This window comes from Jaculus jaculus, chromosome 5 (genome assembly GCF_020740685.1).
Source record: "Jaculus jaculus isolate mJacJac1 chromosome 5, mJacJac1.mat.Y.cur, whole genome shotgun sequence".
NCBI classification, from domain to species: Eukaryota; Metazoa; Chordata; class Mammalia; order Rodentia; family Dipodidae; genus Jaculus; species Jaculus jaculus.
In genome coordinates this window covers 72,681,586-72,705,676 of record NC_059106.1, presented here as the reverse complement: position 1 = coordinate 72,705,676, position 24,091 = coordinate 72,681,586, and the positions used below count along the sequence as shown (strand labels likewise).

Sequence of the window (24,091 nt, the reverse complement as noted above, 5' to 3'; positions counted from 1 at the left end):
GTGGGGGTGGGGGAAGGGCCGGAGCACGCGCCTCGGCCCCGCGGAAAGCGACACTGTACGTCTGGATAGGCCGCGAACGCCGATACCCCGCCCACCCCTGCTGTCCCGCGCGCTCCGATTGGTCGGTGTTGGCGCGAAGCTACGCGGGCCGGCCCTCACGCAGGGGCCGCAGGAAACAATAAGAGGCCGCGCGCGGAGCGAGCGCCCGCAGCCTCCCCGCCCCTCCCGCAACGCTCGACCCCGGGATTTTCCTCCCGGCTCGCCTGCTGCCATGGCGGACAAGGAAGGTAAGAGTGCCCAGGGCGACTTAGGAGGGTGTGTGTGGAGGGGTCCCGGGCCTGTGTCGTGGCGTCTGCACGGCCTAACGGGGAGAGCAGGCCCGACTCTGTCGAGACCAGTCCCGGTAACTCAGGCGTGAGGAGGGAGCTTGTGCCCGCGGGGCAGAATTAACGGCAACGCCAGTTCTTGGGGAGTGGATGCCCGACGACGCTGGGGCCCCGGCGAGTATCCGTATCGCCTCCCGGGACTCCGGGCGCCGCTCCCCACCCCGACACCCGGTGCGCCAGGCCTTCGCTCCGGTCTTGTAGCCTTGGCGCGCGCGAGCGTGTTCAGAAGGCCGAGCACCATCACCCCGAAGCGTGTGAAACTGGGGTGTCCGGCTTGGACTGGCCGGAGGACGCCCGGCCCGCCTAGAGCAAGTGTTGGTACCTACGCTTAGGAAGAGTGAGACAAATCTCCGGTTTTGGTGTCAGAACGAAGGGGCCATACCAGTGGCCCTGAAGAGCTTTTGCTCAGTTTCCGTTCGCTAACTTAATTTGTTGAAAACAATTTTTAGCAGCGTTTGACGACGCGGTAGAAGAACGCGTGATCAACGAGGAGTACAAAATATGGAAAAAGAACACCCCGTTTCTTTATGACTTGGTGATGACCCATGCCTTGGAATGGCCCAGCTTAACTGCACAGTGGCTTCCAGATGTAACCAGGTGACGCGAATCTCGAGAATATTACTTTGACATCTCATTTCTCACATTGATTTTCCGTGTTTTTCTCTTTCCATTCACCCAGGGTGGGGATATAATCAAAGCCTATTAATACTGGTTTTCCTAGACCATAAAATAAGACAAAATGTTAAAATGCTTTGTAGTTTACCCAAAAAAGAGAAAGTTCGTTAGTGTTTGCCTTCTCCAATACTGAATGGAATTGCCACATTTACAGGTATAATTAACCATGTAATATATAGAACGACAGCTTTCATTCAACAAAACATTTAAATTCTCAGTCATTTGTAATGTAAATATAAATATGGAATCTATTTTAAGCGCATAGAGGGAAATGTCAGTGCAAGAGGCACAACTCTCACCTCAAAGGGGATAAGAGAGAGTTTATACTAGAGCCAAATATGCATAACCATGGCCCAGGAACACGGGTTTAGGTTATCCCAATTTCATGTTCCAATGTGTTAACAATTCTGCAGCGTTTTTAATAGTAGGAAAGTCATAAATCAGCACTTTTCAAATACATTGGCTGACCATCAGGTAGACAGGTTATAGCAAAGTGGGGAAATCTCCACAATAGGCTTTAGATGTTATCTTAAGGCATTCTTAGCCCTTGGGTTGGTGGAAAAGATGGGAAGGGGGGGTTGTCTGTTAGTACATTCTAAAAACCTGATCAACTGATAATTACCAGGATGTTAGATCAGGCACTGAGGCAGCAAATGGCTATTAGGGGACTAAAGGTGGCCTAAGATAATTTGGCTCTGACCTTGCAACATTCCATCTCTAATCACAGGAGTTTTATCAGTCCATTCAGCCTTGTTCAAAGTTGATACAGCAGATGCAGTGCTTTTCTGGGAACTTTAATTCACATGCTTTCAAGCAATTAGGACAGATAGGGTACTTAGAAAACACCTGGAGAAAGGTCTAGGGCCATAGCTCAGTGGTTAAAGACACTTGCTTACAAAGCCTAACAGCCCAGAGTTCGAGTTCCCAGTACCCACATAAAGCCAAATATACAACTTGGTGAATATGTCTGAAGTTCCTTTGCAGAATATACCTGTAGGGCTGGGTGCATATATAGTTAAGTCATAGAGCATATACTAGCAGGGACTTGGGTTTGATTCTCAGCACAGTGGGGTGATAGGGCCTGGGCTTTAGAGTCGAATCACATATATAAAATGTTCAAACCAAGGGAAATTTATGTCAGCTTGAAGTGTCAGTAATAGTTGGCAAAAGTAACAATGCAAAAGTAAATATAGGTGATAGTTATTAATTAATGGAGACTTGGCAAAACCTGTGTGCCTGTTGAAGTAATTGCTTCACTTTTTAGGGTAACATTCAACATTTGTTGTGTGCTAAATAAATTCTTGGTTTTTGAGGCAGGTTTTCATTCTAATCTAGGCTGACCTGGAACTTACTCAGCAGCTCCAGGCTGGCCTTGAACCCATGCCAGCCTTCCTACCTCAGCCTCCCAAGTGCTGGGATCAAAGGCATGCACTGCCATGCCTAGCTCTAAATAAATTCTTGTAAAACTCAAAGTTAAGACGTTTTCAAAATGTGGTTCCAAAATATGATTTAGTTAATGGAAATTTAGAGTAAAAAGGTTTTGTTTGTTTGTTTGTTGAGAGCAACAGACAGAGAGAGAAAGAGGCAGAGAGTGAGAGAGAGAATGAACACGCTAGGGCCTCCAGCTACTACAAACGAACCCCAGATGTGTACACCCTTGTGCATCTAGCTAACATGGGTCCTGGGGAATAGAGCCTTGAACCAGGGTCCTTAGGCTTCACAGGCAAGCGCTTAACTGCTAAGCCATCTCTCCAGCCCAAAAAGGTGTTTTTGTTTTTGTTTCTTTAATTTTTATTTTTTACTGATTTATTTGCAAGCAGAAAAAGAGAATGAGAATGGGTGTGTCAGGGCCTCTAGCTGCTGAAAATGAACTCCAGATGCATGCACTACTTTATGCACCTGGCTTTATGTGGGTACTGGGGAATCAAACACAGGTTGTTAGGCTTTGCAGGCAAGGGCCTTAACCTCTGAGCTATCTTTCCAGCCCTAAAGAGTTTTAAGGTGCAGGAAATAGAACACAACAGTTTGTGCATGGTAAGTGGGTACTACCAGTGAGCTATATCCCCAGGGTGTAATACACATTTGTCATATATTTTACTAATAGCTTAAGAATGACCTTTACAGCTTGTTTAGGAAATAAGGAAAACTTTAACCTATCAATTCTGACAGGGTTGTGTGTGTTTTGTTTGTTTCCCCCCCCCTTTTTTTTTTTTTTTTTTTTTTTTTTTTTTGAGGTAGTCTCACCTTAGCTCAGGCTGACCTGGAATTCAGTATGTATTCTAGTAATTTTCTGTTTCAGCAAATCTAAGTATATAATGGGAGGGGGCTGGTTTTTCAGAAGATGTTAGCACTAATGAACACTGTCTACTTTTGTTTTTGAGGCAAGGTGTCACTCAACTTGGGCCCACCTAGAGCTACTCTTTAGTAGTCTAGGCTGTCCTTAAACTAATGGCAGTCCTACCTTGGTCTCCTGAATGCTGGCATTATTAGGTGTGAGTCAAGTGCCTACTTTTTTAGTTTGATATGTTATAAAAAAAAAAAAGGTTGTACTATTCTATCCCCTCTTCCCTGCCTTCATTTTAAGGGTCCTTCTCAGTGGGATAATTGGTATTGTGAGTTCCTGAAGGCCTCAATGTGGGGAGGGGAGTGCTTCACCTAACCCCACCCACCCTTGAGGCTCCTGCAATCTTCCCTCTTCCCTGAGCCGTGGTATGTTTGAGATCTGAGTTAGTGTGGAAATCTCTATAGCTTTTGGATCTTGGTTTTGATGAGGTTTGGGTGACCAGTGTCTGTTGCCATCTCCCTGGAACTGGTTTTCAGGCTATCTGTGAGAACAGTACTCCTGTCACCATTTCCTCTGTAATGACCCCTGGGCCCAGGGCAGATGTGGTAGAATGGCCTGTCTCGTGGCAGGCAGTTGGCTGGCTGTTCTTGTTCTGATGTATCCTGGATCTCCTCAATATTCTCCACCATCTGTAAGATAGAACACATTTTCCAACCAAAAGTGAGAGCAGCTTGGATTAAAAGGGATATGACAGTTATTAGAGAGACTTACTGGTGTGTAGCTCCACTCTTATCCAAAGAGCAATGGAGGTCTCTGGAGGGTATTGGTTTCCTATCCTTGGAAATCTGGCTTGGTTCCCAATACCAAATGAGAGTTCTTCTCCACTGAGCAGGTCTCACATCCAGTCTGGAAACACTTGGTTACCCACATACATAGCCTGTGTGTTACTGTTGCATAGGTGTGTACTTCTTTTTTGTTTTGTTTTTTGAGGTAGGGTCTCGCTATAGCCCAGGCAGGCCTGGACTTCACTACATAGTCTCATGGCTTGCCTCAGACTCACAGTGATATTCTTACTAAGTGCTGAGATGAGAGGCGTGAGCCACTACGCCTCTGGAAGGTGTATACATACTACTTGCTTGGCTGGTCAATTTAATATCTTGCAGGATTTCCTGCTTATTCACTATGTTGGTAACTGTTATTCCCCAATAGTTCCCATAGTACTTCACAGTGTTATGAGAGCTACCCAGAAGAGAACTGGCTTCCCTCTCAGTTCAGCATGGTCTCTTGGTGTCCTGTGACTGCAGGCTGTGGTGTCTTCAGCAACAGGATCTTAACCTTTTAGCTCTGGCAAGTAACCCATGTGCGTTGTCAGTGGCCTACATTTGGGGGGGTAGTTTATGTTATGTTGTGTTTAAGTGATGTTAAGCTGTGTCCCTGCTTAGAAACTTTTCTATGATTCTTTGTTTCTGTGGCATAGGATCCGGAATAACTTAAGATAACATTTAAGACAGCATAGTGATTCTAATCACCTTGCTGATCATCTCCTACTTTTCTTCTAATACTAAACACAGGCTTCAGTCTCATTTCTATTATTTAGTAGCTATTTGATCTTGGCTGGATTGCTTATCTTCTCTGACATGACATATGCAAGTGTTTATTTCCAAATTGGATTATTACTTTGTGGTGGTGTTGAAATGATGTAAAATCTATTATGTCTGTTATTTTTGAGACCCCTCAGGTCTTATGTTTTCCATGAATGCAGCTTTAATTTTAGAAGTCACTTTTTTAAAAATATAAAATTCATTGTAGACATTTACCCAGGGTTTGTGTGCATAACTAATTGCTCCTAGTTTTTTTTAAGTAGAGTCTCACTCCAGCTTAGGCTGACCTGGAATTTGCTGTGTAGTCTCAGGGTGTCCTCAAACTTGTGGCAATCCTCTACCTCTGCCTCTGCTGGAATAAAAGGCATGTGCCATCACACCCAGCGTGTGTGTGTGTGTGTGTGTGTGTGTGTGTGTGTGTGTGTGTAATTTGTTCATTTGTAAGGAGATAGAGGAAAGAAAGGACAGAAAAAGAATGAGAATGGGTATGCCCCTTGTGCATCTGACTTTACATGATACAAGGGAATCGAACCCAGGCCATCAGGCTTTGTAAGAAGTGCCTTTAACCACTGAGCAATCTCTCTGGCCCCTCTTTATTATTTTTTTAAACTTTAATTTTGTTTATTTGAGAGAAAGGGGGAGAGAGAATTGGCCTCTAGAGCCAGTGCAAACGAACTCCAGATGTATTTGCCACCATGTGCATCTGGCTTATGTGGGTACTGGGAGTTGAACCTGGGTCCTTAAGCTTTTCAGGCAAGTGCCTTAACCACTAAGCTATGTCTCCAGCCCCTATTATTTTTTCTTAAGGCTAGAAATCATGTCTTAATCCTTGTATTTTAGCTACCATTATACCTCAGTGATAGAAGCTTAGCTGTGGATTTGAATCCTGGCACTGCAAAAGAAAACTTAATCACAGCACTTGGAGGCAGAAGTAGGAGGATCGCCATGAGTTTGAGGCCACCCTGAGAATACATAGTGAATATTTTTTCTTTTCTTTTTTTGGGGAGAAGGGAGCTATAAATTGAAACAATGGCACTGTACGTGTTTAGGGATACACTCTAGTCCATTCTTTCCTTTTCAGCAAAGATTTACAGAGTGTATAGGGCCAGGTATGGTGGCACACACCTTTAATCCCAGCACTTGGGATGCAGAGGTAGGAAGATTGTCATGAGTTCAAGGCCACCCTGAGATGACATAGTGAATTCCAGGTCAGCCTGAGCTAGAGACCCTACCTCGAAAAATCAAAAAAAAAAAAAAAAAAAAAGGAGTGCATAGTTATTCTATTAAACTTTCTAATATATTTTTGTTTATTTGAGAGAGAGAGAGATAGAGAATGAGAGAGAATGGGCATGCCAGGGCCTCTGGCCACTGCAAACGAACTCCAGGTATATGTGCCCCCTTGTGCATTTGGCTTATGTGGGTCCTGGAGAATCTAACAGGATCCTTTGACTTTGCAGGCAATCACCTTAGCCACTAATCATCTCTCCAGCCCAAACGTTTTGTCTTATTTTTCAAGGTAGGGTCTCACTATAGCCCAGGATTGGCTAGAATTCACTATGTAGTCTATCAGGGTAGCCTTGATCTCACCGCAGTCCTATCATATCTGCCTCTCGTGTGCTAGAATTGAAGATGTGCACTACCATGCCCTGGCCCATTAAACATTTTTACCTTTTCTGCAGAATATTAAGTACTATATGATTTTTATTTATGTTTTAGCTTTTTTGGTTTTCCGAGATAGGGTCTCATTCTAGCCCAGGCTAACCTGGAATTCATTATGGAGTCTCAGGGTGGCCTCGAACTTGCTGTGATCCTCCTACCTCTGCCTCCCAGTGCTGGGATTAAAGGTGTGCACCACCATGCCCAGCATGTTCTAGCTTTTCCATTTTCTTTAAGCAAAGAGGTAGAAGAGAGAATGGGTATATCGTGGCCTCCAGCCACTGCAAAGAAACTCCAGTTGCATACATCACTTTGTGCATCTGGCATTATATGGGTACTGGGAAATTGAACCCAAGTCACTAGGTTTTGCAGGTAAATGCCTTTAGCCACTGAGTCATCTTTCCAGCTCTCATGCTCTAGCTTTAACAAAGAGCCTTTGGAAGTAGGACATAGGACCGGAGAGATGGCTCAGTGATTAAAGGTACTTGCTTGCAAAGCCTAAGGACCCAGGTTTGATTCCCTACTACCCAGATGGACAAAGTAGCCTATGGGTCTTGGAGAATTGAACGTGGGTCCTTTGGCTTTACAGGCAAACATCTTAACCACTAAACCATCTCTCCAGCCCTCCATCTTTTTATTATTTGTAAGGAAAGAAAGATAGAAGACAGAGAATTGGGTGTACCAGGGCCTCCAGCCTCTGCAAATGGAGTCCAGATGCATTTACCACTTGTGCATCTGGCTTTACCTGAATACTGGGTAATTGAACTCAGGTCATTAAACTTCGTAGGCAAGCACCTTAACTTCTGAACCATCTCTTCAGCCTAGACTTGTCCATCTTAAAATATAATTGTTAAGGTACCTTTTGCTTGTATGTGTGTCACTGACTGTTGTCTCTTGATACTACTAATTTGAAAAGTGTCAATTTATTGCTATTACAGACCAGAAGGGAAAGATTTCAGCATTCATCGGCTTGTGCTGGGGACACACACGTCGGATGAACAAAACCACCTTGTGATAGCCAGTGTCCAGCTCCCCAACGATGATGCTCAGTTTGATGCATCCCACTACGACAGTGAAAAAGGAGGTAGGAGAAGTGATGGTGTGTGGGTTCTGTCTTTCCTATCTATGAATTGTCAGAAAAGAGATACAGATTGATAAGTAGACTCGAGTTAGAGACAGAATTTGAGCTTGGGAAAGCCGAGTTTGCAGTCTAGAAGGAATAACTTAACATATACTTTGTTCTGTACCTTTGCTATATAAGGTTCCTTCTACTAAACTGGTGATGGTGGAATTTCTCCAATTAATAGAAGCAGAAATTTATCATACATTATTCTTTGAAGTCTCAGCAGGGGACGTACTTCTTAAGGAGGTGGAGATTGGTTAATGGGGATGGGTTGGTACAAGTTTTACTGGATATAATAAGCATGGCCTGCTGGGTATTGTGACTTGGGCCTTATAAATAACCCCTTGGAAAGCTGAAACAGGATTGTGGGATTCAGGCCAGTTTAAGCTATAGATTGAGCCCGTCTCAACCTAAAAGCACAGTTTATGCAGACCATATAAATAATGGTATGTTTATGATGTTGGAATTTCATTGGGAAGGTAGGAAAATCATTTATTTGTTTTAACTTTGGGGGACATCAGTGGATGCAAAAGTGGTGGTCATGGTTTTCACATATAAGAATCTAATTTCTGCTGAGTGTGGTGGTCACTGCCTTTAATTCTACTCTTGGGGGGCAGAGGTAGGAGGATTGCCATGAGTTTAAGGCCAGAGTGAGACCTTACTTCGGGTGGGAAAAATCTAATTTCTGGGGCTGCATTCAATTGCTTAGTATTTAAAGTGCTTGCTTACAAAACCTGCCAACCTGAATTTAATTCCCTTGTTCCCACTTGAGGCCAAATGCACAAAGTAGTACATGCTTCTAGAGTTCATTTGCAATGGCTAGAGACCCTGGTGTGTCCATTCGCTCTCCCTTTCAAATAAATTGAAATATAAAATACTAATGTTGGGTACTTCCTGTATGCAACCATTTTTCTTAATATTTGGAATATAGTACAGGTTGTACAGTACAGTTTCATGATGAACTTTTTTTTTTTTTTTTTTTGAGGTAGAGTTTCGCTCTAGCCCAGGCTGACCTAAACATCAATATGTAGTATCAGGGTGGCCTTGACCTCATGGCCGTCCTATCTCTGCATCCCCAGTGCTGAGATTAAAGGCGAGCACCACCATGCCCGGCTCATAATTAGCTTTTCTTCCTTTTAAAAATTATTTATTTATTTGCAAGCAAAATGAGAGATGGACACACCAGGGCTTCCAGCCACTGCAAATGAACTTCAGATGCGTGCATTACTTTGTACATGCGGCTTTACATGGGTTCTAGGGGATGGAACCCAGGACAGCACGCTTTGCGAGTTAGTACCTTTAACTGCTGAGTCATGTGAATGTATGATGTCACATGTGTCTCTTAATTGTTTTTGTTTTCATGGCTTGGTTTGTGACATGGTCTTCAACATCCTACACAGACTTGAAATTCCCAGTGATCTCTGAGCCTCATTTCAGACATGCACCAAAACCCAGGTTCAGGGCTAGAGAGATGGCTTAGTGGTTAAGCACTTGCCTGTGAAGCTTAAGAATCCCGGTTCGAGGCTCAACTCTCCAGGACCCATGTTAGCCAGATGCACAAGGGGGCACACATGTCTGGAGTTCATTTGCAGTGGGTGGAGGCCCTGGTGTGCCCATTCTCTCTCTCCCTCCCTCCGTCCCTCCCTCTTTCTCTCTCTCTCTTGCTCTCAAATAAGTAAATAAAAATAAACAAAAAATTACAAAAAAAAAAAAAAAAACCCTAAGCTCAATTCCTCAGGACCCAATAAGCCAGATGCACAAGGGGGCACATGGGTCTGAGAGTTCATTTGCAGTGGCTGGAGGCCCTGGCGCACCTATTCTCTCTTTGTCTGTCTCCCCCCTTCCCCCTCCCCCACCCGCTTGCAAATAAATAAATTTTTTTTTAAGGCAGACTTGAATTGAGTTTATTTTGTTAGGACCTCAGCTCTTTCCTGAATTAACCTTTCAGATGTCTGCTTCACCATGGAAATCCATAATTTTTTTGTTGTTGTTGTTGTTTTTTCAAGGTAGGATCTCACTGTAGCCCAGGCTGACCTGGAATTCACTGTGGAGTCTCAGGGTGGCCTCGAACTCATGGCAATCCTCCTACCTCTGCCTCCCAAATGCTGGGATTAAAGGCGTGCGCCACCACGCCCGGCTTCCATAATTTTAAGTAGATATGAAACTGGTGATATGTGCCTATCATGTGTGAGGCCTCTGGTTCAATCCTCAGCACTATAAGAAGAAAAACAGATGAATCCTAGTTGTTGCTAAATTTTAATTTGAAAGTGGGAATGGTGGCACACTGCCTTGTATGTGTAGTCCCAGTGTTCTGGAGGCTGAGACAGGAAGATCTTGAGTTGGGGGGGTGGGCAAAAAAATTTTTTTCACCTTAAGAGTATCGTGAACTTTGGTAATTTAGACTTTTAGCATGTTAGGCATATTTGCTTCTCAGCCTTAAAATACTAGTTTGAAGTTTAATAGTATCTAGTATTTCTGAAAGTTTTATTTGTTAAAGAGAAAGAGAAATAGTTGAGAGAATGGACCCACCAGGGTCTCCAGCCACTGTACGTGAAGTCCAGACTCATGAACCACCTTGTGCATCTGGCTTATTAGGGTCCTGTGGAATTAAACCTACATCCTTAGGCTTCACAGGCAAGTGCCTTACCCTAACCACCTAGCCACCTCTCCAGCCCTCTCAAAGTACTTTTAAAATTTTTTTTATTTTTGGGCTGGAGAGATGGCTTAGCGGTTAAGCGCTTGCCTGTGAAGCCTAAGGACCCCGGTTCGAGGCTCGGTTCCCCAGGTCCCACGTTAGCCAGATGCACAAGGGGGCGCACGCGTCTGGAGTTCGTTTGCAGAGGCTGGAAGCCCTGGCATGCCCATTCTCTCTCTCCTTCTATCTGTCTTTCTATCTGTGTCTGTCACTCTCAAATAAATAAATAAATAAAATTTAAAAAAAAGAAGTAAAAATTTTTTTAATTTTTGTTTATTTATTTGAGAGCAACAGACAGACAAAGGCAGAGAGAGAATGGGCACATCAGGGCCTCCAGCCACTGCAGACAAACTCCAGATGCATGCACCACCTTGTACATCTGGCTCACGTGGGTACTCACTGGGGAATTGAGCCTCGAACTGGGGTCCTTAGGCTTCACAGGAAAGTGCCCCCTCTAGAGGTATTTTTGTTCAAAAGGTAACACCTATCTGGCAGTGGTGACATACCTATAATCCCAGCTCTGAGGGAGATAGAAGCAGGAGGATCATGAGTTCCATAACATCCTTGGCTACGTAACAAGTTTGAGGTTACCTTGTGCTTCGTAAGAGACCATGGCTGAATAAGTAATAAAAATTAGTAGTTTACCCTTGGGGGCTGAGGAGCTAGCTCATTCACCTTGTAAGCATGAGGACCTGAGTTTCATCTGCAGAACCCATGTATCCCAGCACTGGAGAGGTTGAAACAGGCTGGATGGATAGTAAGTCTATCCTAATTAGGTGAGTTCCAGGCCATTGAGAAACTATGTCTCAAAAAAAGTACTTGGGGACAGCCGGGTGTGGTGGTGCACACCTTTAATCCCAGCACTAGGGAGGCACAGGTTGGAGGATCACCATGAGTTCAAGGCCACCCTGAGATTACATGATGAATCTAGGTCAGCCTGGGTCAGAGCGAGGCCCTAACTTGAAAAGAAAGAAGGAAGGGAAGGGAAGAGAAGGGGAGGGGAGGGGAGGGGAAGGGAAGGGAAGGGGAAGGGAAAGGGAAGGGAAAGGAGAGGAGAGGAGAGGAAAAAGGAGAGGGGGAAGGGGAAGGGGAGGGGAAAGGAAAGGAAAGGGGAAGGGGAAGGGAAGGAAAAAAAGGAAAGGAAAAAGGAAAGGAAAAATAGTAGATGGGGGTCTGGGCCTGATGGCTCCTGCCTTTAATCCCAGCATTTGGGAGGCAGAGGTTGGAGGGTTGCTGAGAGTTTGAAGCTACTCTGAGACTACATATTGAATTTCAGTTCAGCCTGGGCTATAGTGTGATCCTACCTCAGAAAACCAAGAAAAAGGGGCGGGGGGAGTAGATGGGAGCTGGAAAGATGGCTTAGCGGTTAGGGCGTTTCCCTGCAAAACCAAAGGATTCCGGTTCAACTCTCCAGGACTCACATAAGCCAGATGCACAAGGGGCCGCATGCACCTGGAGTTTGTTTGCATGGCTAGAGGCCCGGGCACATCTATTCACTTCTCTCCTCCTGTCTCTGTCTCTGACTCTTTCGCTCTTACATAAATAAAATATTTTTTTTTTTAAGTGTCCAGCATGGTGGCAGACGCTTTTAATCCAAGTACTTGGGAGGCAGAGATAGGATGATCACCATGAGTTCAAGGCCACCCTCAGACTACATAGTGAATTCTATGTTAGCCTGAGCTGCAGGGAGACCCTACCTTGAAAAACAAAAAGAAAAAGTAGGGCTGGAGAGATGGTTTAGCTGTTAGTTAAGGTGCTTGCCTGTGGAGCCTAAGGACCCAGGTTTCATTTTCCAAGTCCCACATAAGCCTGATGTACAAGGTGGCACATGCATCTGGAGATCATTTGCAGTGGCTAGAGGTCCTGGCGTGCCCATTCTATCTCTCTCAAATAAATTAAGAAAAAGAGAGCAAAGGACTTTGCTTGACAAGTGTGAGGAGTGTTAAGAAAATGGCACTAGGCCTGGGTTGGTAGCACAGGACTGATCCAGACTGTTTGGGAGACTGAAGCAGGAGGATCACAAATTCAGGAACTGCCTAGGCAACTTAGTGACACCTGTCATTAAATTTTACTGCGTCAGTCAAAAGGGGCTGGAGCCAGGTGTGGTGGCGCATGCCTTTAATATAATACCAGCACTTGGGAGGCAGAGGTAGGAGGATTGCCATGAGTTCAAGGCCACCCTGAGACTACATAGAGAATTCCAGGTCAGCCTGAGCTACAGTGAGACACTACCTTGGAAAACCAAAAAAAAAGAGGGGCTGGAAAGATGGCTCAGCAAGCAAGAGCACGTGCTGCACAAATGTAAAGACCTGGGTTCTATTCCCCACACACGCCTGTAACCCCAGTTCTAGAAAGCCTTGCAGAAACTACACTACTGGTTTCAGAAAGCCTGTCTCAAGGAAATAGACAGATGAGTAACAGATGACATTTAATGTTCTCTGGCCTCCACACACATCTACACACATGTATATACCACACTCACCAGACCACACATAGTATACATGCGCATACACAGTACAAAGAGGCCTGAGGATATGGAGCTCAGTGATAGAGCACTTGTGTAACATGCATAAGATCCTGGATTAAAGATTTTAAAAGGAAATACGAAAGAAACTAGCTGTTGTATCATTGTTATCTTTTTTACTCTCATTGGAATATGAGAAGATACAGTGTAGTGGTATTTCAGAAAGATTATGCCAATGTAGAATTTAAAATACGTGGTGTAAAAAGGTTTGTAGTGCACACTGCACTCAATAATCATTAAAATAGCAATGAGGACTGGAGGGGTGGCTTAGCAGTTAAGGCACTTACCTACAAAGCCAAAGGACCCTAGATTCGACTCCTCAGGACCCACGTAAGCCAGATGCACAAGGGGTACATGCATTTGGAGTTTGTTTGCAGTGGCTGGAGGCCTTGGTGCGCCCATTCATTCTCTCTCTCTCTCTCTCTCTCTCTCTTCCTCCCTCTTTCCCTCCATGCTTATTTCTGTCTCTCTCAAATAAATAAATAGAAATAAATTTTTATTTTTTGAAAATAGCAATGAGGGGGCTGGAGAGAGAGCTTGGTGGTTTAATACGCTTGCCTGCAAAAGTCTGTGACCCAGGTCCAATTCTCCAGTACCCCCGAAAAGCCTGATGTACAAAATGGCTGGAGGCCCTGGCATGCTAGTCCTCTCTCCCTGCCTTCCTTTCTTCCTCCTTGTCTGTGTGTGTGTGTGTCCATGCAAATAGATAAATAAAATATTTTAAAATAGCAGTGAGGGGCTGGAGAGATTGCTTAGTGGTTAAAGCACTTGTTTGCAATGCCTAATGGCTTGGGATCACTTCCCTACCACCCACATAAAGCCAGATGCACAAAGTGGCACATGCATCTGGAGTTTGTTTGCAGTGGCAAGAGGCCCTGATATGTCCTTGCTCAACTTAATATTGAGAGCCTCCTTTCAGCTGGTCATGGTGGTGTGTGCTGGTAATCTCATCAGTCAAGATCGTCAAGAATTCAAGGTCAGCCTCAGTTACATTTGGGCAGCCTAGGCTACTGAATAAGACCTTGTTTCATGAGGGTGTGAGAACACTCCTTTTGAATTCCAGCACTCAGGAGTAAACCCCTGTTTTAAAAAAAGACCCTCCTTAGCTGGGCATGGTGGCGCACATCTTTAATCCCAGCACTCAGGAGGCAGAGGTAGGATAGCTGTGAGTTTGAGACCAATCTGAGACTACATAGTGAATTCCAGGTCAGCCTGGGTTAGGGCGAGACCCTACCTTGAAAAACCAATAAATAAATAATAAAAAGACCCTTCTTTTGAAGTAAATTGACAGTCTTAATTTCAGTATTTATTAGGTTCTTAATTATATACATGTAAAGAGGTATGAAAGCACTTTGTAGTACCAAGAAATACAGGTTTTTGTCTAGTGTCATCCCTTTGCTAAAAGGCTTTGCCTATGTTTGTGCTTACAGAATTTGGAGGTTTTGGCTCTGTCAGTGGGAAAATTGAAATAGAAATTAAGATCAACCATGAAGGAGAAGTAAACAGGGCCCGTTACATGCCCCAGAACCCTTGCATCATTGCAACAAAGACTCCATCCAGCGATGTTCTTGTTTTTGACTATACAAAGCATCCTTCCAAACCAGGTACCTTTCCTTTTTTACTTAGGACAATCCCTGCTTATTCTGAGTAGACTTGATAATCTGAATATATCTGTTATTTTATAGACCCCTCTGGAGAATGCAACCCAGACTTGCGTCTCCGTGGACATCAGAAGGAAGGCTATGGGCTTTCTTGGAATCCAAATCTCAGTGGGCACTTACTTAGTGCTTCAGATGACCATGTGGGTATTCATGTTGAAACAAATCTGGGGTTGTACCAATTGGTTTGTTTTGGGGATGTGTAGGGAAGTGAGAATCTTTTATATAATGGTTAATTTTACATTTAAGACCATCTGCCTGTGGGACATCAGTGCCGTTCCAAAGGAAGGAAAAGTTGTGGATGCAAAGACCATCTTTACAGGGCACACAGCGGTAGTAGAAGATGTTTCCTGGCATCTGCTCCATGAGTCTCTGTTTGGGTCTGTTGCTGATGATCAGAAACTTATGATGTGAGTAAAACCCATTTATTTTCTAAACATTTAAAGTTATATTATTCAGTATTTAAAACTTTCCTGTTTTGCTTTTTTTTTTAAACTGAAGTTGGGATACTCGTTCAAACAATACTTCCAAACCAAGCCACTCAGTTGATGCTCATACCGCTGAAGTGAACTGCCTGTCTTTTAATCCATACAGTGAGTTTATTCTTGCTACAGGATCAGCTGACAAGGTCAGTATGGTTCAAGAAAATATTCAGGCACAGATGGACGAGATCTTTTAGTTAATGGGCTTTCTTTTTCTAACTTTTTTTTTTTAATTCTTTGGTGTGGTTTCCTCTCTGTATAGACGGTTGCCTTATGGGATCTGAGAAATCTGAAACTGAAGTTGCATTCCTTTGAATCACATAAGGATGAAATATTCCAGGTAAACCTATGTTCTTTATCTTTCATTTGTGGGAGTAGGGGATGATGTATGAGTGTTCATATGTGTGGGCAGGTAATGTGTGTGTGGAGGTCAGAGGTCAAAGTTGGGTCTTTGCAGTTGCTTTTCACCTTATTTTTTGAGGCAGAATCTACTGAATTTGGAATTCATCTGTTAGGCTAGACTAGCTGGCCAGCAGGCACTTCACAGATTAAGCCATCTCCCCAGCCCCTCCCTTCTTCCTTTCATTTCTATTTTTCTAGGTGGGGTCTCACTCTAGCCCAAGATGACCTGGAATTCACTGTGTAGTCTCAGGCTGGCCTCAACTTCACACTGATCCTCCTACCTCTGCTTCCGAGTGCTGGGATTAAAGGTGTGCACCACCATGCTGGGCTTCTCTCTCTCTCTCCCTCCCTCCCCTGCCCCCTTGCTACATAGCCCTAGTCTAGTCAACCTTGGACTTAACAGCACATGAAACACTTCCATGGGGAGATACCAACACACATCTATTCATCCCAGATAGGGCACAGACAACAGACTAAACAATTGGATCAGGCCGGGTATGGTGGCACACGCCTTTAATTCCAGCACTCAGGAGGCAGAGGTAGGAGGATCACCATGAGTTTGAGGCCACCCTGAGACTCTATAGTGAATTCCGGGTCAGCCTGAGCTACAGTGAGACCCTACTTCAAAAAACAAAACAAAAAAATTGGATCAATACCAGTTTGGGTATACCAAGGAACTGATTGGGTTACTTAGAAAGTAAGGTGAGGGTGTGCTTACAGCAGCATGGGTGTCTCAAAGGCACCTGCATCACTGAAAAGGCCTACCCCCACACAGGTGATGACAGACTCACAAAAGGTCCCTCTCTCGAGCACACTGCAAGACTTAGAGGCAGCTTAGCTGCTAATAGAGGTGTCATTGTCCCCCAGTAGTCATTTACCTTTAATATAAACTTTGGAAGAGGTCTTGCAACCTTTCAAGTTTCAACTTTCCCAAACTTCAACTCCTGAGCCTCCCGCCAGGAAAGGAAAACCTCAATTTGGAGGAATTTGCTTCACAGCATGCCTACAAAGTCTTTGGACTCAAGGAATAATAGTCCACTGTGGTCAGAACTTTTTGTGAGACTACTGTTAAGGGTGTATTATATAGTCTTTTATGTTAAAGAGCTTTAAGTTTTACAGTGAAGCCAGGCATAATGGATTACTCCAAATCCCATCACTCAGATGGCTAAAGCAGGAGAATCATGAACTTAAGGCCAGGCTAGGCTCCATAGTAAGACCCTGTTTGTAGCTTAGTTGATAAGAGTGCTTTCCTAACATGCATGAGATAAATCCTGAATCCCTGGGGTCAGTCCTCAGCAGTGCATGAACTGGTAATGCCTGGAAATTTAAGGTCATCCTTAGCTACATAAGGAGTTTGAGGTCAGAAGACTGCCATGAGTTCAAGGCCACCCTGAGAGTACACAGTTAATTCCAGGTCATAATCAGATTGTATTTGAAAGAAGGCAGAACCTAGACATAAATAATTTGGGGTTAAAAGGATAAGATCTTGGAAAAAATAAGCAACGAAACCAAGTATAGTAGCTCATGTGTAATCCCAGTATGGGGGAAGGGTGCTAAAGCAGGAGGATCATTTCCAGGTTCAAGACTAGCTTGAACTACAGTGATGAGTTCCAGGCTAGCCTGGGCTATATACTTGAGGCCTAACTGAGGAAGGCATATGAAAAAAAGAACACTGCCATTCCCTCATGGAGGAGGGGAGTGCCCTCACAAGATACTGGTGTTACAATAGAAATTTCTTGATACTTTGGTTTTTTAACTTCTATTTATTTTTATATGGATGGGTGGGCTACTACAAACCAATGCCCATATGGCTTTACATAGGTGGCTGGGAAATTGAACCTAGACCAGCAGACTTTGCAAGCAAGTACTTTTAACCACTAACCCATCTCTCCAGCCTCTGAGGACTTATAAGTTAATAGTTGCTGGGGGAGAGACATTTTCTTCAGTAGTGTAGCCAGTAATTTGTCCATGTTCATGTAAACAAACCCTCTACCCTGTTCCTGTAAGCCCTAATCATTGGTCTACTACTTCCCCACACACACCACCAATAAAAATATAAAATAAAGAAAGTAGGACTCTGGGAAAAGGCGATCAGCAGGCATAAGAGGGTAGTGGATGGTTTGATCTAAGCACATTATATAGATGTATAAAAATGTCACAGTAGAACACTTCTACTACAAAATAGAAGGAAAATTAAGATGAAATGGGGTGTCAGAGGGCTGGAGGGATGGCTTAGCAGTTAAGGCCTTTGCCTGCAAAGTTAAAGGACCCAGGTTTGATTCACCAGGACCCACATTAGCCAAATGCACAAGGGGCACACATCTGGAGTTCATTTCCAGTGGCTGGAGGTCCTAGTGCATCCATTCATTTGTATTCATTCTCATTCTGTCTCTCCGTCTCTCAAATAAATAAATAAAAATAAAATACTTTAAAGAAAAGCCAGGGGGAGGGAGGGCATTACCATGGGATTTTTTTTTTGTTTATTTTTATTTATTTATTTCAGAGCAGCAGAGGGAGAGAGAGAAAGGCAGATAGAGAATGGGCATGCCAGGGCCTTCGGCCACTGCAAATGAACTCCAGACACATACGCCCCTTTGTGCATCTGGCTTACGTGGGTCCTGCGGAATCAAGCCTCAAACCGAGGTCCTTAGGCTTCACAGGCAAGCACTTAACCACAAAGCCATCTCCCCAGCCCACCATGGGATATTTTTTATAATCAGGGAAGTTGTTAATTTTAAAAAAATTGAAAAGTTAATAAAATAAAAGGGGGGGTGTGGTGATGCACACCTTTAATCCCAGCACTTAGAGGTAGGATTGCTCAGTTCGAGGCCACCCTGTGATTACATAGTGACTTCCAGGTCATCCTGAGCTAGAGTGAGACCCTACCTCAAAAAAAGAAAAAGAAATAGGGTGTCAGAGAGATGGTTCAGTGGGTAAGAGTGCTTTCTACCCCAGCATAAGAACCTGAGTTCAGTCTCTAGCTACCATGAACAGTCTAGCTCATGCTTGCTACAAACCCAGTACAGAGGGGTAGAGAGAGTCAGCCAATCTAGCCAAACAACTTGAAGGCTCAAGCAAATGAGGAAGAGCTGTAGAGGGAAACACTTGAAACACCTTTTGGGGGGCTTCAAATCCGTGGCATTTCTCTTTTGTGTAGGTTCAGTGGTCACCTCACAATGAGACTATTTTGGCTTCCAGTGGTACTGATCGGAGGTTGAATGTCTGGGATTTAAGGTGGGTCTAATTACTCTCTCCATGAAGTTTCTATCTTAAACATTCCAAGGATACTCAGGATAAAACTTTTGGAACTTGAAATTATCTTTTTTTCTGATAGTAAAATTGGAGAAGAACAATCCCCAGAAGACGCTGAAGATGGCCCACCAGAGTTGTTGGTATGTTACAAGTATTTAGGTCTAGATGCATAATTTTTTATTGTCTGTAACTAAATGACCCTTTTCTGGATTTCCATTTTGTGTCTTAGTTTTTCTTCTTCCTCTTTCAGTTTATTCATGGTGGTCACACTGCCAAGATATCTGATTTCTCCTGGAATCCCAATGAACCTTGGGTGATTTGTTCTGTATCAGAAGACAATATCATGCAAGTCTGGCAGATGGCAAGTATTTGGTCATTTATTTGGGGGATGTTAGATAAACTTCACGGATGCAGCTGCCTTCTCTCCTTGGTTTTTTCCCAGATGTGTGACTTCAGTGTTTCTGATTTTTTGAGGTGTAGGGTCTCACTGTAGCTGGGCTAACCTGGAATTCACTATGTAGTCTCAGGGTGGCCTCAAGCTCATGGTCATTCTCTTACCTTTGCCTCCTGAGTGCCTGCACCTGGCCTTTTAAAGACAGGCTCTCCCCTCCATAAGTAAATATATACTCTTTGTCCTACTTCTTGACATAGTTTCCAAGTATCCATTGGTCCTTTATGGACCACACCTGAGTTTGTTACTAAGCTTACTTTGATGGGGCCCCTAGATTGCGTCATAGTGGAGGCTAGTCAGTGGAAGGAGCAATATATTTGGGAACTCATATTTGGGAACTCATTCCGCACCACTCTCTAATGAAGGGGTGGATATTGAGCTCTGTAATACTGGTGATTTGAGCTTCCAGGTTTTAGTGGGTACATTGACAATGCTAGGAAAGGAACACGTTCTGCTGAGCCCCTTTCCTGCCATATGCATCTCTTCCATTTGGTTCCTTAGTTATATCATGTATATAGTAAAACCAGTGTTTTTATTTTTATTTAATTAATTTGAGGAGCTCATTCTATAACACAAGGCTGGCATTGAACTCATTTACTACCTATGCCTCACAAGTGTCCAAAAAAAATTTTTTTTTTTTTGGTCAGATGCAGTGGTGCATGCCTTTAATCTCAGCACTGAGGAGGCAGAGGTAGGAGGATCATGAGTTCAAGGCCACCCTGAGACTACATAGTGAATTCCAGGTCAGAAGCTAGAGAAAAGACCCTATTTCTACCTTGAAAAGCCAAAAATACATTTTTTTTTAAATTTTATTTATTTATTTCTTTGAGAGCGACAGACACAGAGAGAAAGACAGATAGAGGGAGAGAGAGAATGGGCGCTCCAGGGCTTCCAGCCTCTGCAAACGAACTCCAGACGCGTGCGCCCTCTTGTGCATCTGGCTAACGTGGGACCTGGGGAACCGAGCCTCGAACCTTAGGCTTCACAGGCAAGCGTTTAACCGCTAAGCCATCTCTCCAGCCCCAAAAATATATTTTTTTAAAAAATGTTGTTTGACAGCCTATACGAGAGTGAGTACAGACATACCAGGGCCTCCTGCCACTATAGACAAACTCTAGACACATATACCACTTTTTGCATCTGGCTTTCATGATTGCTGGGAAATCAAAGCCCAGCCGTCGGGCTTTGCAAACAAATACCTTCATCACTGAGCCAGCCCTCAAAACTTTTCTGGTTTTTCAGGTAGGGTCTCACTCTAGCCCAGGCCTACTTGGCTGTGAAGTCTCAGGGTGTCCTCGAACTCACAGTGATCCAAAATATTTTTTATTTGCAAGCAGAGAGGAGAGAAAAAGAAGGTTGTGCCAAGGCCTTCAGCCACTGCAGACTCTAGATGTATGCACCACTTTGTATATTTGGCTTTATGTGGATACTGGACAATTAAACTCTGTTCATTAGGCTTTGCAAACAAGAGCCTTAACCACTGAGACATCTCTCCTGCCCACCTTAAAAAATCTTTTTGTAGTGGCTAAAGACCCTCCCCTTGCAAATAAATAAAATCTTAAAAAAAAAAAAAAATTTCAGTAGCCAGACATGGATGGTGCACATCTTTAATCACAGCACTAGGGAGGCAGGGGTATAAGGAATTGCCATGAGTTCAAGGCTACCTTGATACTACATAGTGAATTCCAGGTCAGCCTGTGCTAGAATGAGAACCCTATCTGGAAAGCAACCCCCCGCCCCCCACCACCACCACCAAAAAAAAAGGAAGGAAGGAAGGAGTAAAATGTAGAGATTTCTGGTTGATGTGGTGTGGTACAAGCCTTTAATCTGAGCTGCTCTGCAGCCTTGGGCAAGAGATTCCTACGTTCAAGTCCAGGCTGGGCTGTAACATATCAAGACCTTGTTCTGGATAAATAAATCAAACTACGCAGTTCTGTGAGTCATCACAGCAAATTATCAAGCCAGGTAAGCAGGTCGTGAGAATCACCCACATTTGTAGTGGAGTTGAATAGAAGTGTCAGGATAGTCTGAAAATCAGGGTTTGCATCTCTCTGAGGTGGTTCACTCTATGGGACTGAGCTCTTCAAGCTGTTGAGTCTGACACTGGTTAGTGTTGATACATTGAATTGTTGTACACTGTTGGTATCCAGAGGGGGAAAAAAAATCGCTTTTTCTTTTTTTTTTTTTTTTTTAATATATTCTTTACCCTGCTTAGATCACACCAAACTACTCATCTTCTACAGTATCTGACCCAGTGGTTGCACTGTAGGTGCTAAGAACAAGTGACAGTATTCTATATTTAAGATTATTCCTTTGGCTATATCTATTTACCAGCTAATAGAAATAACCTTTATGGCTATGCATAGTGGTTCACATCTTTAATGCCAGCACTTGGAAGGCAGAGGTGGGAGGATTGCTTTGAGTTCAAGGCCAGCCTGAAACATTCCAGGTCAGCCTGGGTTACAGCGAGACCCTACCTTGAAACCTCCCCCCCCCCCCCAAAAAAAAGAAGAAATAGCCTTTATTTTTGTTTGACATATAGAGGTTGGGTGGCAGTTTTATTTAAGTTTACAGTGAAGTTTCTGTTATGCTGAGAGAGAATGGGTGCACCAGGTCCTTCAACTGCTGCAAATGAATTGCAGATGTATGTGCCCCCCTCTGGTGATGTGCAACTGTGCACTCTTGTGTCACTGTGCATCTGGCTTACATGGTACCTAAAGATTCAAACATGAGTTCTTAGGCTTTGCATGCAAGCACCTTAACTGCTAAGCGATCTCTTTATCCCTATTTATTTAAAAAAAAAAATTAGGGCTGGAGAGATGGCTTAGTGATTAAAGCACTTACCTGCAAAGCCAAAGGACCTCAGTTTGATTCCCCAGTACCCACATAAGCCAGATGCACAAGGTGGCGCATGCATCTGGAGTTTGTTTGCAGTGGCTGGAAGCCCTGGCGTGCACATTCTTTCTCTGTCTCTCTCCCTCACTCTGCCTACTTCCCTCTCTCAAATAAATAAATAAAATATTTAAATTTTAAAAAATTTAGGCAGGTGTGGTGGCTCACACCTTAAATCCCAGCACTTGGGAGGCAGAGGTGTGAGGATTACAGTGAGCCACCTAGACACACCCCCCCCAAAAAAAAAAAGTTTCAGCTAAAGATATAGTTCTGCTGATAAGAGGGCTTACCTAGTATGCATGAAGCCCCAGCACTGCATAACCAGATGTAGTGGTGTGCATGTGCATGACTGTTGTTATTCCAAGCACTCATCCTCAACTGCATAAGCCTTCCCCCCTACCCCCCCCCCGTTTTTTCAAGGTAGGGTCTCACTGTAGCCCAGGCTGACCTGGAATTCACTATGTTTTGTCAGGGTGGCCTTGAACTCACAGCGATCCTCCTACCTCTGCCTCCTGAGTGCTGGGGTTAAAGGCGTGCACCATTATGCCTGCCTCAACTACACAGGGAGTTTAAAGCCAACCTAGGCTATGAAACCCTTGTCTCAAAAAAAGGGGGGGGGGCTGGAGGGATGGCTTAGTGGTTAAGGTATTTGCCTGCAAAACCAAAGGACTCAGGTTTGATTCCATAGGACCCACATTAGCCAGATGCACAAAGGGGTGCATGCATCTGGAGTTGGTTTGCAGTTTATAAAAATATTTTTTAAAAAAATTTAAGCCGGGCGTGGTGACGCACGCCTTTAATCCCAGCAATCGGGAGGTAAAGGTAGGAGGATCACCGTGAGTTTGAGGCCACCCTGAGACTATATAGTGAATTCCAGGCCAGCCTGAGCCAGAGTGAGACCCTACCTTGGAAAAAAAATTAATCTGGTTTACTGAATAACCCTTGTCTCTTTTTCTTGTGTTTGGCAGGCAGAAAACATTTACAATGATGAAGACCCTGAAGGAAGTGTGGATCCAGAAGGACAAGGATCCTAGATGTGTCTGCACTTGTGATTTTAGACTCCCCTTTTTTTCCTCTGAACCCTGAGATTGATTGAACACTGGTTTTGAGACACAGACTTTGTTTAGCTATCCCTCTATAATAGGTACCACCAACAATGCTCTTAGCCCAAACAGTGGGTGTTTTCTAAATCTTAACTGGGGGACTTAATTCAACAAAGCCACAGACTTATATTTAAATTTTCTTCAGGAATTTTCTAGTAACAAACCCAGGTCTAAAGAAGCTACAGAAAGGGGTATATTATGTGTGATTATTTTTCTTCTTAAGCTATATTCCCCAAGTTTTTCAGACTCTTTAAGTAAAGGCTAGAGTGAGTTAAGGAATAGAGCCAAGTGAGGTAGGTGTCTGAGCCATGAAGTTATAACTATTGCAAGATGTCATTTTTATTCAGGAATTAGGGGAGACTCAAGTCATAGATTTCCTACTCTAAATTCTTCACGCCTGCCTTTCCAGGATGCACATTTTTGCTATATAGACCATTGTCTTCTTGGTTTCTTCTGTTAAGTCAAGACTACATGTTCCTGATACAATTTTGCTCATTAGTGTATTTCTTGAGCTGTTTTCATATTATTCCTTTCCTTTCTGTGAAATGGTTTTTGTTTTTGTTTTGTTATTTTAACTTGGGACCACCAAGTTGTAAAGATGTATGTTTTTACCTGAGTGTTATGCCGCAGGTGAACTGTCAAGTTGAGAAAGTGAATTGATAGTTTGTATTTGTTTTTAAAATTAAATTAATCCTTTGTATGAGTTGCTTTTTCTTAGGGGTTAGTCCTTGACCACCACTAGTTTGATACCACCTCCATTTTGGGTGACCTGTTTAACCTTCAGGCCTGTTACTCTCCATAACCAACTGTGTAAGTGCTTATAATGGAATAAATTGCTTTTCTACATAATCAATGCTAATGGATTTTATTTAATATGTTCAAAAAAAAGTCACTGAGTTGTGTATAG

The 24,091-nt window shown here is 43.6% G+C and overlaps 1 protein-coding gene across 1 annotated transcript; it reads left to right on the top strand.

The window, feature by feature from the left end:
* Positions 1–134: 134 nt before the first annotated feature.
* Rbbp4 (RB binding protein 4, chromatin remodeling factor) lies at positions 135–24,033 on the top strand. The gene is made up of 12 exons (XM_045150614.1): positions 135–287; positions 836–983; positions 7,541–7,686; positions 14,375–14,548; positions 14,630–14,745; positions 14,852–15,012; positions 15,104–15,230; positions 15,347–15,424; positions 18,644–18,720; positions 18,821–18,878; positions 18,989–19,099; positions 23,050–24,033. The coding sequence occupies exons 1-12, from the start codon at positions 272–274 to the stop codon at positions 23,113–23,115; spliced, it is 1,278 nt and encodes a 425-aa protein (XP_045006549.1). The 5' UTR covers positions 135–271; the 3' UTR covers positions 23,116–24,033.
* Positions 24,034–24,091: the final 58 nt, after the last annotated feature.